Source organism: Cherax quadricarinatus, chromosome 24, assembly GCF_038502225.1.
Source record: "Cherax quadricarinatus isolate ZL_2023a chromosome 24, ASM3850222v1, whole genome shotgun sequence".
Lineage (NCBI taxonomy): Eukaryota > Metazoa > Arthropoda > Malacostraca > Decapoda > Parastacidae > Cherax > Cherax quadricarinatus.
Genome location: NC_091315.1, coordinates 2,782,366 through 2,798,268, shown reverse-complemented (window position 1 = coordinate 2,798,268; position 15,903 = coordinate 2,782,366). Strand labels below are relative to the sequence as shown.

Here is a 15,903-nt window from a genome sequence, read left to right as displayed (position 1 = left end):
AATGCTTTTGTGTCTTGCATTATAATCACCAATAATGAGAGTAGGTTCAGACTGAGCACAAGTTGGGAGCTCCAAGTAATTAAACTTATCAGCAGGAGCGTACAAGTTAAATATGTTGAGAGCAGAGTTCCCAATATAAATTCTAACACCGTGATACTGTAGCCCCTCTGTTTTCTTATGTGCAAGATGGGGAAGTGATTTTTTAATATATAGAACACAAGAATTAGTAGATTTGAGGTTATATGCAACAAACGATGGCAATTTAGGGGGTTGGGATTTTTCAGGGACTCTGCACTCTTGTAGACACACAATATCAATGGATTCAGTGGTTACTTTATGATGCAGGTCAGAAAATCTTTTTCTAAGTGACGCAATATTCCAACTTAAAATGGATAGTTTATACGAGTTTGGTTCCATTATAAAAGTCCAGGGATAGTATTCAATTTCTCAGCAAAATGAAAAAACTTACTAAATAACAAACAGACATAATCAATATCAATATAATCAGTATTATCCTTATCCATGAGTCTCCTAAGTGCACTTCCATTAGTGAGACCTCTTGGGAGTCTTTGTACACAGAGGTCACTGCGCTCTTTGTCTGTGAATGTATGGAAGGTGACACTATCCCTCGCACTCAACTCTCCGCTTTTATTACACTCATCACTATCATCACATGTATCACTTCCCTCATCATTATGACCAGTGATACACCATTATCAACAACCGGGTCATCTCCACACTCAGTATCTATCAATACATTACACTCATCAGGTTGACTATCATGATGGTCTTCACTGCCCTTATCATCTTCACTGTGATTGTAAACACCACTATCAGATTCATCGTTTTTGTAATTATTAACACCACTGCAATCATCAGTTTGTTCATCATCACCACACTCATTTTCATAATGGCTGACTATCTGTGGGTTGATGTACTCATTTGCAACCTCTGTAAGTTTTTCCTCGTGGTGCTGAAATTGTTGTTTCAAACACCATTGTTGCTTCTCCAGTACTGTTATGCGCAGCTGCATGTTGTGTACCACCCCAGCAAGACTAGCGTCATCAGGAAGTATGAAGTCCCGATCAGCTGAGTCAGGTGGCTGACTGACAGCTGACTCAGCCAGACAGATGGTGTCAACACCAGCAGCATTACTAGTGTTGATAGCAGACGTGATCGTGCTCTGTTGATGTACTCCCAGAGTGACTCGCTCAACCATATTGTCTGAGTTCAGGCATGGGTCAGTATTCAGACATGAAGTATCTGGTAGGCCTATTGCCTCATCATGGGGGGTGATGGGTGAGGCGGGAGCTCTGCGGCTGGCGATGTGGGCAGCTAGTTGCTAGGGATTTGAAAACTAACCCAAAAAGTTTTTCCAGGTGTACAGAACAAAAGTCAGAGATAAGATAGGTCTCCTTAAAAATAACTATGGGCATCTTACTGACAAAGAGAATGAAATGTGCTCGATTTTAAATAATTATTTTCTCTCGGTTTTTACACAGGAAGACACTAACAATATTCCAGTAATTAATTTTTATAATGGGCCTGAAGAAGATCAATTATGCAACACCACAGTCACTAGTGAAATGATTATGAAACAAAAAGACCAACTGAGGCAAAATAAGTCGCCGGGACCTGATGAGGTTTTTTCAAGGGTTCTTAAGGAATGCAAAATGGAACTCTGTGAACCATTAACTAATATTTTTAATTTATCTCTTCAAACAGGTGTAGTGTCTGATATGTGGAAGATGGCTAATGTAACTCCTATTTTTAAAACAGGGGACAAGTCGTTACCGTCAAATTACCGCCCAATAAGCCTGACTTCAATTGTAGGCAAATTGCTAGAGTCAATTATAGCTATGATTATAAGAAGCCATCTGGATCAGCATAATCTGATTAATGATACTCAGCATGGATTCACGAGAGGCCGTTCTTGTCTAACTAATTTATTAACCTTCTTCAGTAAAGCTTTTGAAGCCGTTGATCATGATAAAGAATTCGATATTGTTTATTTAGACTTTAGTAAGGCTTTTGGTGAAGTACCGCACTAGAGACTGTTAAAGAAAGTGGCAGCTCATGGCACTGGGGGAAAAGTGCTCTCATAGATTGAGTCATGGCTCACCAATAGGAAGCAGAGAATATGCTTAAGTGGGGTTAAATCCGAGTGGGGATCTGTAACAGGTGGCGTTCCACAGGGATCGGTCTTGGGCCCGTTGTTGTTTATAATATATATCAATGACTTTGATGAGGGAATTACTAGTGATACGAGCAAATTCGCCGATGACACAAAGATAGGTAGGATAACTGATTCAAATATAGATGTCACGAAATTTAAGGAGGATTTAGACATACTCAATTCCTGGTCAGGAAAGCGGCAGATGCAGTTCAATGTAGATAAATGCAAGGTTCTGAAGCTCGGGAGTGTTAAATAATGTAGAACTTAATCATACAGATTGCGAAAAGGACTTGGGGGTTATGGTGAGCAGCAACCTTAAACCAAGACAGCAATGCCTAAGCGTACGTAATAAGGCAAATAGATTATTGGGATTTATATCAAGAAGTGTAAGCAACAGAAGTCCAGAGGTCATACTGCAGCTTTATACATCATTAGTAAGGCCTCACCTAGATTATGCAGCTCAGTTCTGGTCTCCATATTACAGAATGGATATAAATTCGCTAGAAAACATCCAGTGTAGAATGACAAAATTAATACATAGCATTAGAAATCTTCCGTACGAAGAACGATTGAAGACTCTTAAACTACATTCACTTGTAGAAGAAGAATGAGGGGAAACATGATCGAAGTATATAAGTGGAAGATAGGTATTAATAAAGGGGATATAAATAAGGTTTTGAGGATATCACTTCAAGAAAGAACCCGCAGTAATGAATTCAAATTAGATAAGTTTAGATTTCGAAAGGACATAGGAAAGTATTGGTTTGGAAATAGGGTAGTTGATGAGTGGAACAGTCTACCTAGTAGGGTTATTGAAGCTAAAACGTTGGGTAGTTTTAAATTTCGGTTAGATAAATACATGAGTGAGAGGGGTTGGATTTGAGTGAGACTTGCATAATGAGTAAATAGAATCATCAAAACTTATTTCTTGGATAGCATTAAAAATTGAATTGGGCAAATATTTTGTTATTGGGATTGGTTGTGAAGGACCTGCCTAGTATGGGCCAACAGGCCTGCTGTAGTGTTCCTCCTTTCTTATGTTGTTATGTTAAGTGTCCTCTATTCTGCATTGATGATCATACTGGGGTGGACCAGGATGCCCTCTCTTGAGCAACTATACCAGCAGCTGAGAGAAGAGCTCAGAGTTGCTAAGATGGAGATACGGCGATTAACGGAGGAGAACAAGAGGATTCGTAGTAATCCTTCTGTTGTGAGTCCCCAGGTTAAGAGGGGAGCTTGGTCAGTGGCCGGGCAACATGGAACCAAGCTGAAGATCAAGAAAACGGTTAGAGAGGCAGAAACAACGAGAAACCAGAAGACTACCGTGGAAACTTCCAACCCATTCTCGGTGCTACCCGACGAATGTGAGTGTTCTACTGGGAATGCCACAACGAGCACCAAAGAAGCATTGGCAGACGTGAGTGAGACATCCCTAGAAACCCCAACGAAGACCATCGAGAACGTCTTGACGAATTCTACAAGTGGTGTAATGCTACCTGGCGAATGTGAGTCGACTACTTGGAGCATCACGACGGACGACGCCAAGGAAGGTAAAAACATTGTTGTTGTTGGGGATAGCCAGATTAGGTACATGGATAGGGCATTCTGCTTGAAGGATAGGAGTAGGAGACAGAGAGTGTGTTTTCCTGGGGCTGGGATGAAGGATATTGTTAGCCATCTGGATGACATCATGAGAGGTAATGGGAGCAATCCTATTATCTGTCTCAGTGCCGGAGGCAACGATGTTGGCAGACGTAGGAGTGAGGACCTGATTAGCAAGTATAGGTCAGCAATAGAGATAATTGGGAGGAAGGGTGGGAAACCTGTCATATGTGGCATTTTGCCAAGGAGAGGAGTTGGAAATGAATGGTTGTCCAGAGCAATTGGTGTCAATTTCTGGCTGGACAAATACTGTAAGGAAAATGCGTTAACATTCATTGACAACTGGGACCTCTTCTATGGCAGAAATGACATGTATGCCAGGGATGGGGTTCACTTATCTAGGTGTGGGGTGGGAGCACTGGCCAACGCAGTGGAGGGAGCTGTTAGGTCTTTAAACTAGGAATAGTTAGTGGTATGGGTTTTGGCGGGAAAACTGTGAAGCCGCAGGGTAGTAATATGAGTACTAGGAGAACTAGTAATAGGCAAAATGAGGTGGATATTGGAAAGCCAGTGGCACTAATTGACAGGGACAGTAATAGGTTTAGTGGAATAACAGAAAGGAGCAGGAAAGGTAAAGAGAGAGGAGGGTCTTTAAATATTTATTACACAAATAGTCGCAGTGCTAGGAATAAGATGGACGAGTTGAGACTAGTTGCTAGTGCAGGTAACATAGATGTATTTGCCATTACTGAGACGTGGTTTAATTCAAAAAGTCGGGACATGCCTGCAGAATGTCACATTCAGGGTTTTAAATTGTTCCAAGTAGATAGAAGTATCGGGAAGGGGGGCGGGGTGGCATTGTATGTCCGAGATCGCTTGAACTGTTGCATAAAAACGGGTATTAAGTCTGAAGTAACACATACAGAGTCTGTTTGGATAGAATTTTCAGAGGGGCATGAAAAATTAATTTTAGGTGTGATATACCGTCCCCAAAATTTAGATAGGGACCAGGGGAGACTACTATGGGAGGAAATTGTTAGGGCCACAAGGCACGATAATGTAGTAATTCTAGGAGACTTTAACTTTAGTCATATTGATTGGAATTTCTTGACTGGGAATTTAGAATCATACGACTTCTTAGAAGTAGTACAGGATTGTTTTTTGAAGCAGTTTGTAACAGAACCTACAAGGGGTAATAACCTGCTTGACTTAGTTCTGGCAAACAATGAATCCCTTGTTAATAATTTAGAAGTTTCAGAGGAACTGGGTGCTAGCGACCACAAATCAATTACATTTAGAATTGAATGGAAGTATGATAGTAGGGATATCTCAGTAACAGTCCCAGATTTTTGCTTAGCAGATTACGATGGGCTTAGAGAACACTTATCATCTGTTGACTGGGGTAACGAAGAGAGCTATCAATATGACAGTTTTCTGAACACAATACATGCTGCTCAAAGAACGTTTATCCCTTATAAGGAAATTAGATCAAATAGAATGACCCAAAATGTATGAATAATAGGCTGAAATATCTACTAGGGCATAAGAAAGGAATTTATAGGCGTATCAAAAGAGGCGAGGGTCATCTTATGAATCAGTATATTGACATTAAGAGGGACATTAAAAAGGGGATAAGAAAAGCTAAAAGGGACTATGAAATTAAAGTTGCTAGGGATTCTAAAACTAACCCAAAAAGTTTTTTCCAGGTCTATAGAACAAAAGTTAGAGATATGATAGGTCCCCTTAAAAATAACTATGGGCATCTTACTGACAAAGAGAATGAAATGTGCTCGATTTTAAATAATTATTTTCTCTCGGTTTTTACACAGGAAGACACTAATAATATTCCGGTAATTAATTTTTATAGTGGATCAGAAGAAGATAAATTATGTAACATCACAGTCACTAGTGAAATGGTTGTGAAGCAGATAGACCGACTGAAGCAAAATAAGTCACCTGGTCCTGATGAGGTTTTTTCAAGGGTTCTAAAGGAATGCAAAATGGAAGTCTGTGAACCATTAACTAATATTTTTAATTTATCTCTTCAAACAGGTGTAGTGTCTGATATGTGGAAGATGGCTAATGTAATTCCTATTTTTGAAACGGGTGAGAAGTCGTTACCGTCAAATTACCGTCCAATAAGCCTGACCTCAATTGTAGGCAAATTACTAGAGTCAATTATAGCTGAGATTATAAGAAGCCATCTCGATAAGCATAGCTTGATTAATGATACTCAGCATGGATTCACAAGAGGCCGGTCTTGTCTAACTAATTTATTAACTTTCTTCAGTAAAGCTTTCGAAGCTGTTGACCACGATAAAGAATTTGATATTATTTACTTAGATTTTAGTAAGGCATTTGATAGAGTTCCGCACCAAAGACTGTTGAAGAAAGTGGCAGCTCATGGCATTGGGGGAAGGGTGCTTTAGTGGATCGAATCATGGCTCACAGACAGGAAGCAGAGAGTGTCCATGAATGGGGTTGGTATAAACCTTGGTGTAGAAAGACACGTAAGCAAACACTATAACATATTTATTAGAAAACGTTTCAGTTCTGGGACCTTGATCACTTCTATGGTTTATACCATAAACCTTGGTAATAAATACCGACAAGTTGGTTTAGAAAGACACGCAAGCAAACACGATAACATATTTATTAGAAAACGTTTCGGTCCTGGGACCTTGATCACTTCTAGAAGTGATCAAGGTTCCAGGACCGAAACGTTTTCTAATAAATATGTTATAGTGTTTGCTTACGTGTCTTTCTAAACCATAAATGGGGTTAAATCCGAGTGGGGATCAGTAACAAGTGGCGTTCCACAGGGATCAGTCTTGGGCCCGTTGTTGTTTATAATATATATCAATGATCTTGATGAAGGAATTACTAGTGATATGAGCAAATTCGCCGATTACACGAAGATAGGTAGGATAATTGATTCAAACGTAGATGTTAGGGAACTTCAGGAGGATTTAGACAAACTCTACTCTTGGTCAGAAAAGTGGCACATGCAGTTCAATGTAGATAAATGCAAGGTTCTGAAGCTCGGGAGTGTCCATAACCCTAGCACTTATAAATTAAATAATGTAGAACTTAGCCATACAGATTGCGAAAAGGACTTGGGGGTTATGGTAAGCAGCAACCTTAAACCAAGACAGCAATGCCTTTGTAGATGAATGGTTCGTAGATACGTAACTGTTGCATATGTGTCTTACCTAACAACCTGTCGGTATTTTATACCATTTTAATGTTCAAGATTCTCCTTTGTATGGACTGATGAAGCCACTGTGTGGCGAAACGTTTCCTCAATAAAGATACCCAAGAGTTGCACATGTGTCTAATTTATCCACAGCAATGCCTAAGCGTACGTAATAAGGCAAATAGATTACTGGGATTTATATCAAGAAGTGTAAGCAACAGAAGTCCAGAGGTCATACTGCAGCTTTATACATCATTAGTAAGGCCTCACCTAGATTATGCAGCTCAGTTCTGGTCTCCATATTACAGAATGGACATAAATTCGTTAGAAAACATTCAGCATAGGATGACTAAATTAATACATAGCATTAGAAATCTTCCTTATGAAGAAAGATTGAAGACTCTTAAGTTACATTCACTTGTTAGACGAAGAATGAGGGGAGACCTGATCGAAGTGTATAAGTGGAAGATAGGTATTAATAAAGGGGATATTAATAAGGTCTTGAGGATGTCTCTCCAAGAGAGAACCCGCAGTAATGGATTTAAATTAGATAAGTTTAGATTTAGAAAGGACATAGGAAAGTATTGGTTTGGAAATAGGGTAGTTGATGAGTGGAACAGTCTACCTAGTTGGGTTATTGAGGCTAAGACTTTGGGTAGTTTCAAATTTAGGTTGGATAAATACATGAGTGGGAGGAGTTGGATTTGAGTGGGACTTGCACATCAGAGCTTATTTCTTGGGTAGCATTGAAAATTGGGTTGGTCAAATGTTTGTTAGTGGGATGAATTGTAAAGGAGCTGCCTAGTATGGGCCAACAGACCTGCTGCAGTAGTGCTGTAAATTATTATTACAAGTGTGACGTTCATGGTGTTGGTGTGAGGAGACATGGTGAGCAGTGACAGTATGGTGCATCACTACAGGTGTGAGGGTGTCAGCAGGAGTATCACCAGCAGCGTTGGTTCCTCTACCAAGAACACGAGTGGTGTTAGAGCTCAGTAGTGTGAGTGACGCCAGTGTGAGTGATATTTGTGGCGTGGTCCAGGAGCTACAGCCACCAGGAGGGTGAGTCTTTTATTGTTGTTCTTTTGTAATCTTTCATGTATACAAAACAAGCCACTAAACTACATACAAGAGAATCTATCGCAATCCATTTCAACACAGAAATATCTCAAACTACTTAATGCTTATTTATTCTGTTTCAGGTGTTGGACAAAATTATGCGAATTTCATTTCTTCTCTATTTTACACTTGCCTTTCTTTATGGCTTAGCATTTCAATAGATTATTTTTTACTTCCAGTTTCAACATATCAAACCTTATCATGGGTGGGGTTTAAACCCGCGGTCAGAGAGGTTCACACCCCACCCGTGGTATGGTTTGTTTTCAGTCGTGTCATTACGATTTCGTGAGTCAAGTTCAATATATCCCAACACAATTTTTGCAATAAGAATGTGTGTATTATTCTTTTCTAAATCTTTGGTTACTTTGGGTTATCCCAGGTTCTCTACACATATGCTGCTATGTATGATAATTCTATGTAACTGTATTGTGTATACCTGAATAAATTTACTTACTTACTTACTTACTTATGGTAACATCAAGTACGTCCAACATTCTCTCTCTCTTGAAGTCTGGTTAGAATTATAAATACAGACAGGCCTCGCTTTATAGCACCTCACTTTATGGCGTTTCGCTAATACAGCAGTTTTCAATTATATTTATTTATTTATTTATTCAGACTTCCTACAATAATATATTCACCAGTCACTATAAGTTAAGGATGAAAATATTATACATTAAATTAGCTCTATTGTTAATTTAATGTATGATAGTGTAAACATATTATCAGGCTCTTATATGCATTTGAAAGTGTAAAAAAGGTCATGATTCACTTTACAGCCATTTTTGCTTTACACAGGAGCCCAGAACCTAACCTGCTGTAAGAGCGGGGCCCTCCTGTACCTCCACTTTCATTTCAGTTTGACTTTAAATATTTTCATAATTGCATTCTTTTTAATAATCTTTCTCCTTAATTTGCATTCCTATAATAATAATCTTTATTTCTACAAGTACATGTACAATGTATACATTCCTAGCTGACATCAATGAGGTACTGCTATATAGAAAGACCCTTGTTATGCAGAGCATTTCATGGAAATTAGGTCAATTTTTGTCCGCAGGATGCGACCCACGCCAGTCAACTAACAGCCGGGTGTGGAAAAAGACACTTATGTACAGTTCAGGACATTTATTAAAGGAAACGTTTCGCCACGAGTGGCTTCTTCAGTCCTAATACAGAGAAAACTAAGAAAACACACATATATATAGTGGCGGGAGTCAGGTGAGGTGATGCGTGGGTAGAGGTGGTAGTAGTAGTAGTAGTAGTTGTTGTAGTAATGGAACTAAGGAGGTGAGGCTAGAGAGGGACCTGCTGGCATCAAGTAACACCAGTTCCCAGGATGGGTAATATCCTCTTGCTTAGTAATTTTGAAATACACTATAAAGCAAAAATCCGGTAGTTACAGTATTTCAAAATTACTAAGCAAGAGGATATTACCCATCCTGGGAACTGGTGTTACTTGATGCCAGCAGGTCCCTCTCTTGCCTCACCTCCTTAGTTCCATTACTACTACTACTACTACTACTACTACTACTACTACTACTACTACTACTACCACCACCTCTACCCACGCATCACCTCACCTGACTCCCGCCACTATATATATGTGTGTTTTCTTAGTTTTCTCTGTATTAGGACTGAAGAAGCCACTCGTGGCGAAACGTTTCCTTTAATAAATGTCCTGAACTGTACATAAGTGTCTTTTTCCACATCTTGTCGGTATCACCATACCATTTCCTCTAACAGCCGGGTACCTATTTTGCCACAAGGTGAACATGGACAGCGGCCTTGAGGAAACTCGTCCTAATATTTCTACCCGTAAAATTTATACTTCCTGTAAGATTTATACTTCCCCAGTTAAATATTCTCAACCATTCTGTCTCATGAGTTATTTCAGAGTCATTAGCTATGTTACATTTTCTCTGCTGACAAATATCAAAATTTTCCTGGAGAGATACTCGATAAACAGGAACGATAATCCCAAAATAAAAGCCACCACTGAAATAAGGAAAAGAGAGACAGATAAGACAGCAACTTTGAACAAAATCAGAGTCAAGAGGACAGAGATTAGAGAGAGCGCGAAGTTTAAAGATAAAAGTTCTCTTTAACTACATACATGACAGTACCGTGACTGGAAAAATATACAGGAGGGTCCCGCTTATGCAGCAGGTTCTGAGCTACCGCTGTAAAGTGAAAATCACTTTCCAATCCATATAAAAGGCTGATAATGTGTTCACACTATCATATATTAAGTGAGCAATAGAGCTAGGCCTTAAAAAGGCATATACTGTACACACATTACTTATCTTAAAATATTTTCATTCTTAGTGGTAGTGAATATATTGTTGGAAATCTGAATAAATGAAGAGTTTACCTGGAGAGAGTTCCGGGGGTCAACGCCCCCGCGGCCCGGTCTGTGACCAGGCCGATAATTGAAAACTGCCGCATTAGCGAAACGCCAAAAAGCGAAGCTGTGTAAATCGGGGCCCACCTGTACTAAAAAGCTACACTTGACGTTGACCTTCGTGAACTATTGTCAAATTGTAACTGAACAAGAAAAAGGCAGAGAAGGTCAAAGGACAGAACAGAGTGAAATGAAGTGGACACAAGAATCCAGCCTCGGGATAAAAAGTCATCTTTCAAAATCCTAGTGCAGGGGTAGGTAACCTTTATAAGTGTGCGTGCCAAAGTCGGACATATGTTTGATACAAAATCTCTGGAAACATATGGGGACTATTTCCCCGCTTTTCTTGGAACGGATACGTGATAAATGTCGCATTTTTTTTTTTTTGAGACCAGAGGTTAGCGTGCCGGAAAGAAGTCGTTGGCGTGCCAGGTTTGGCACGCGTGGTAAGAGTGACTACACTCCAGCAGGCTGAAGTCAGGGCAAGTGAAAAATAAAAGAAGGAAATGAGAGAGACTAAGGGTAATTACCTTTAATTGACATAAGTTACCCCAACTATTCGTTGATGAAATAGCAATAGACAGGTCAGAGCAGCAAGTCCCAAACATTCGACACGTACTACACAGAAGAGGATATTTAGCTAATATCTGGTAGGTTGGTCTTCAGGATTGCATGGCCTGTAAATGAGTGGTAGGCTCTCTAGTAAGTCAGATTTAATGCAATGGTATGAACAAGTCCTATGACCCATATACATGACTTCAGTGAAAACAATACAATATACAATTATAGGCGATTAAAATTATATAATTATAGCTTAACTGAATAATTGTATAATTATAAATTTATAAGCAAAATTAGTAATACACCCTAATACTGATTAGGAGTTTTTTTAGATAATCATTATTTGTATTACACCCACTAAGATACCAGATTTTCAATAGGCAGATTTCGGAGACGACTTCCGTTTATGTTTGCATCACTGGACATCAACTGTGACGGTGTCTCTTTGTATAACTCCAGCAGCTTTCATGGTGAATTTATTCTCATTCCTCTCAAAGCCATATAGTCGATTAACGAAAGATGAGTCACAATGTTTACCTGGAGTTTACCTGGAATGAATGACAATTAGTGAATAATTAGAAGAATGAACAAGAACTCGAATCATGGTCCTGTCATACAACATTCGTTTATTATGACACCTTGAATTTGTAGATTATATGGCTTTCATGGGTAGGACAATAAATTACTTTGAAAGCTAGGATTGTGGAATGTGGCAGTAGAGTTGTAGATGGTGGCCACTGACGGAGACATGAACAGAAGGTCTATCTTTGAGATCTTCCTAATAAAATACTCATAGTTTAATAGGAAAGTGCTGGAAATGCTTCATGCCAGGACCACTATCCAAGTACCCATCCAGTCTCCTATTTATGCACTGGCAGTCATTTATCACAACTTGCCTCCTACAGCTCTCATAGAAAATATATTTTCATACATCTTAAATCCATATGGTCTATAAGTTCAAGATAAGTCGTAATAAACAACTCGTCCATGTGTAAACAGAAGAATGGACGGGAAGAGACGGTAGGGTCACAGATAGTGACTCCTGACAGACACATGAACGGGAGTTCTGACTCGTATTAGGTCTTCCCTTTGAAAGTCATAATTATAGATCAGTGGTTGAGTGTTGGACATGTTTTGTACCTGGAGTATGTTTATATATTGAGAATCGTATATTTTGACAGGTCTTGAGAAGGTATTGATGTATATTCAAAAATACAATAACTCTTCTGAAACGTTATTTCGCTAGTTTAGAAATTTGTTTATGGATTTTTAATAACCAGATTGTTTAACAAAATTCATCCTGATAAAGGTAAATGGTACAGATATATGAATAATGCCCTTATCTTAAATTCTCAAAATTCTGTACTGATATTGCTGTAATCTCAAGACTATTACCAGTTTTCTCAAAAAAATATATACTGCACTTTGTACAGTTTTCTTATATACAGCCATCGGCATTCTGGTGGAATTCTTAATTACCTAGTTTTTATTATATCATTTTTTAACTATAAATTTTAATTTTGAAGTTCTTAAATAGAGAGGGTGTATCAAGAAAATTTTCATGATATGGCAGAACCAACATTCTTGGAGGATTATGGTTCTTTGTATTTTTTAGGATTGTAAAATGTATTTCTTGCAAATTTGCAAGTTTTGGTAATGAAGCATTTTGGATATTTTACATTACAGTCTATTACATAATCATCACCAACAGTGCTGGAGCAGGTCACTCAAAGTGTGTCATCACCAACAGTGATGGAGCGGGTCACTAAAAGTGTTATCAACAGTGCTGGAGCAGGTCACTCAAAGTGTGTCATCACCAACAGTGATGGAGCGGGTCACTAAAAGTGTCATCAACAGTGATGGAGCAGGTCACTAAAAGTGTCATCAACAGTAATGGAGCAGGTCAATAAAAGTGCCATCAACAGCGATGGAGCAGGTCACTAAAAGTGTCATTATCATCAGTGATGGTGGAGTGATGGAACGGGCTACTGTAGGTGTGTCATCATCAACAGTGTTGGAACAGGTCACTCAGTGTATCATAATCAACAGGTACTACTGGATTACGTGTGCCAACAGTGCACTCTCAGAGGCAGGTCTTCGTGACATCATCACTGGCTTAACTAAGACCAGCGTCACTAGTGAAGGTTTGGTAGTCAACAGCAGCATCACCTTAACAAATGAACAAAGGACCCAGGTGTACACCTTGGCTGAGACCTCCCTGGGGTTCTCCTTCGTCTTGTAAGTATCTCTTGTTACTTGTCTCAAAACTTCTTGGTAGGTGCCTTCATGCTGCTTAAAATCTTTTGATCCAGGGAAATGGAACACCCTTCCAGTTTCTAAACCCTTCAAAGGAAGTTTCCTAATGTCAGTAAAGGCCTCTTGACACGATGGAGAAGAATTAAATTCCTTTTCAGTGTTTTTGTGAAGGCTTACTCAGCCCTGTAACAACTTCAGACAGTATTACCCAGGCTGGCTCCTCCTCAGGAAAATTAATGAATAGAAAAAGAAATAATAACAGACAAACATAAACACTTAATTATATATAAAATATTTGTAGATGAATGGTTCAGAGAACCGACATGTTGATAAATTAGACACATGTGCAACTCATGGGTATCTTTATTGAGGAAACGTTTCGCCACACAGTGGCTTCATCAATCCATACGTAGGAGAAACTAGAAGAACAGGAGGAGAATGAGGTAATCAGTCCCTCAACCTTGAGTCGATGTGTTCAGTCCATCAATCTTGAATAGAATACGGCATATGAGCTGAGAAGCAGCTTATAAACCGTAGACAGGTGAGGGTCAGCAGTCGTAGGTGGTGTCACATTTGTCCAATGTGGAAGTAGGTCGTGCCCAAGAATTAGGCAAGCGAAGAATTCCTAAGTATTAAGATCCCGTTTCCTCAATAAAGATACCCAAGAGTTGCACATGTGTCTAATTTATCAACATGTCGGTTCTCTGAACCATTCATCTACAATCTGTCAGACACTGCAACTTCTTGGGATCTTAATACTTAGGAATTCTTCGCTTGCCTAATTCTTGGGCACGACCTGCTTCCACATTGAACAAATGTGACACCACCTATGACTGCTGCACCTCTCCTGCCATAAGGTTTATAAGCTGCTTCTCAGCTCATATGCCGTATTCTATTCAAGATTGATGGACTGAACACATCGACTCAAGGTTGAGGGACTGATTACCTCATTCTCCTCCTGTTCTTCTAGTTTCTCCTACGTATGGACTGATGAAGCCACTGTGTGGCGAAACGTTTCCTCAATAAAGATACCCATGAGTTGCACATGTGTCTAATTTATCAATATATAAAATATAAAATATAAAACACTTAAATATGAAATATTAATCCTACATTAAAGAAAATGAAAAATATAAATAACTGAATTCAACGCTAATTTAAAACTTGGGTGTCTGGTGTTGGTGACACTGTGTTGTTGAAATCGTACCCGTTGCCGATGATGGGCGGGAGGGTCGCAGGTGTTGGTTACAACCCACTGGCTAGTTCTTCACAGTATAGCCTTGAGTATTCTAACCCGATGACAGGAAAGCAGGTTCTTTACCGTTGCAATGATGAGGGGTTACGTCCTGCAATTTCATACAGGTGCACAGGTAATTAAATCCAAAAAGGGGAAGTCTCAGGACGTTAGTCTATCTCCATCAGTTCTACTCGTTGATTGACAGGTGACCCTCTCTGTCATCCAAGCTGAAAAGATAGACAGGTTACCCACTGCTTAAGAAATCACTCTCCATGGTAAGTACAATACCTAAAAGATGTGGTGATTATTACAACAGTCAACTTAGAGCAAGACTGAAAGGACTAAGTTTATTATTGGTCAAAAGTGAAGCTTTCAACCAATAAATCCACTAGAATACAAGGCAGGCATGTACTTACAGTAGTGTTGGGAGCTGTGAGTCGAGTGATTTACTGTTTGACCAGAGCCCCACACGTCACCTTTCGGGGGGGGGGGAGGAGGGGAAGGGATAGCGGGAGCTAGACTGACCCTACCTTAACAAGCAGCCGGCAGTCAAACTATCACTTTCTGGGTGGGGGAAAAAGGTGGGAATAGCGGGAGCTGGACTTACCCTACCTTAACAAGTAGCCGGCAATGAAACTGTTGTTACTATATACTCCCTCGCTACTCCTATCTATTGAACTTTTCCCTCACAGTTTTTAAGCAAAGAACTTACATTCTGTTGAATGGGTTTTGCTCCCATGAATATGATCAACCTTCCTGGGTCTTTGAAGAGATATGCTCTGTTCCAAGAAATTGGAGCAGCTTCTTCTTTCCTTGGAACACATCTCATTGTCTCCCATGCTTAACGTTCTTTATCACCCTTGCAGGTCTAGTGCTTCTTTTTAATAATAATAATAATAATAATACTTGCAACATCAAATTCCTGCAACATTACGGACACCATCACACACTCCTACATCACCATCACCACACACACTCCTCCCTGCAACATTGTCAGTCTTACCCAAACTCCTCCTTGCAACACTGTCAATCTTGTTAGGTAAGACACATATGCAACAGTTAGGTATCTTTATTTCGAAACGTTTCGCCTACACAGTAGGCTTCTTCAGTCGAGTACAGAAAAGTTGATAGAAGCAGAAGATACTTGAAGACGATGTAATCAGTCCATCACCCTTAAAGTTTTGAGGTGGTCAGTCCCTCAGTCTGGAGAAGAGCATTGTTCCGTTGTCTGAAACAATATGAAGTTGAAGTGACAGGATGGAGCCTTTATATAGTGCCAGGAGGTGAGACGTAGGTTGCTTTGGGAGGGCAGGTCCCTCTCAAACCCAGCCGTTCTCACTAGTAGAGGTCGA

The 15,903-nt window shown here is 39.6% G+C and overlaps 1 protein-coding gene across 1 annotated transcript in view; it reads left to right on the top strand.

Moving 5' to 3' along the window:
- Positions 1-13,484, top strand: part of LOC128690676 (uncharacterized) — a 56,533-nt gene extending 43,049 nt beyond the window's left edge. The window contains exons 5-6 of the mRNA XM_070088151.1: positions 7,895-8,036; positions 13,108-13,484. Of these exons, the coding sequence (XP_069944252.1) occupies positions 7,895-8,036; positions 13,108-13,300 (335 nt within the window). The 3' untranslated portion in view covers positions 13,301-13,484. The remainder of the gene's footprint in view (positions 1-7,894; positions 8,037-13,107) is intronic.
- Positions 13,485-15,903: the final 2,419 nt, after the last annotated feature.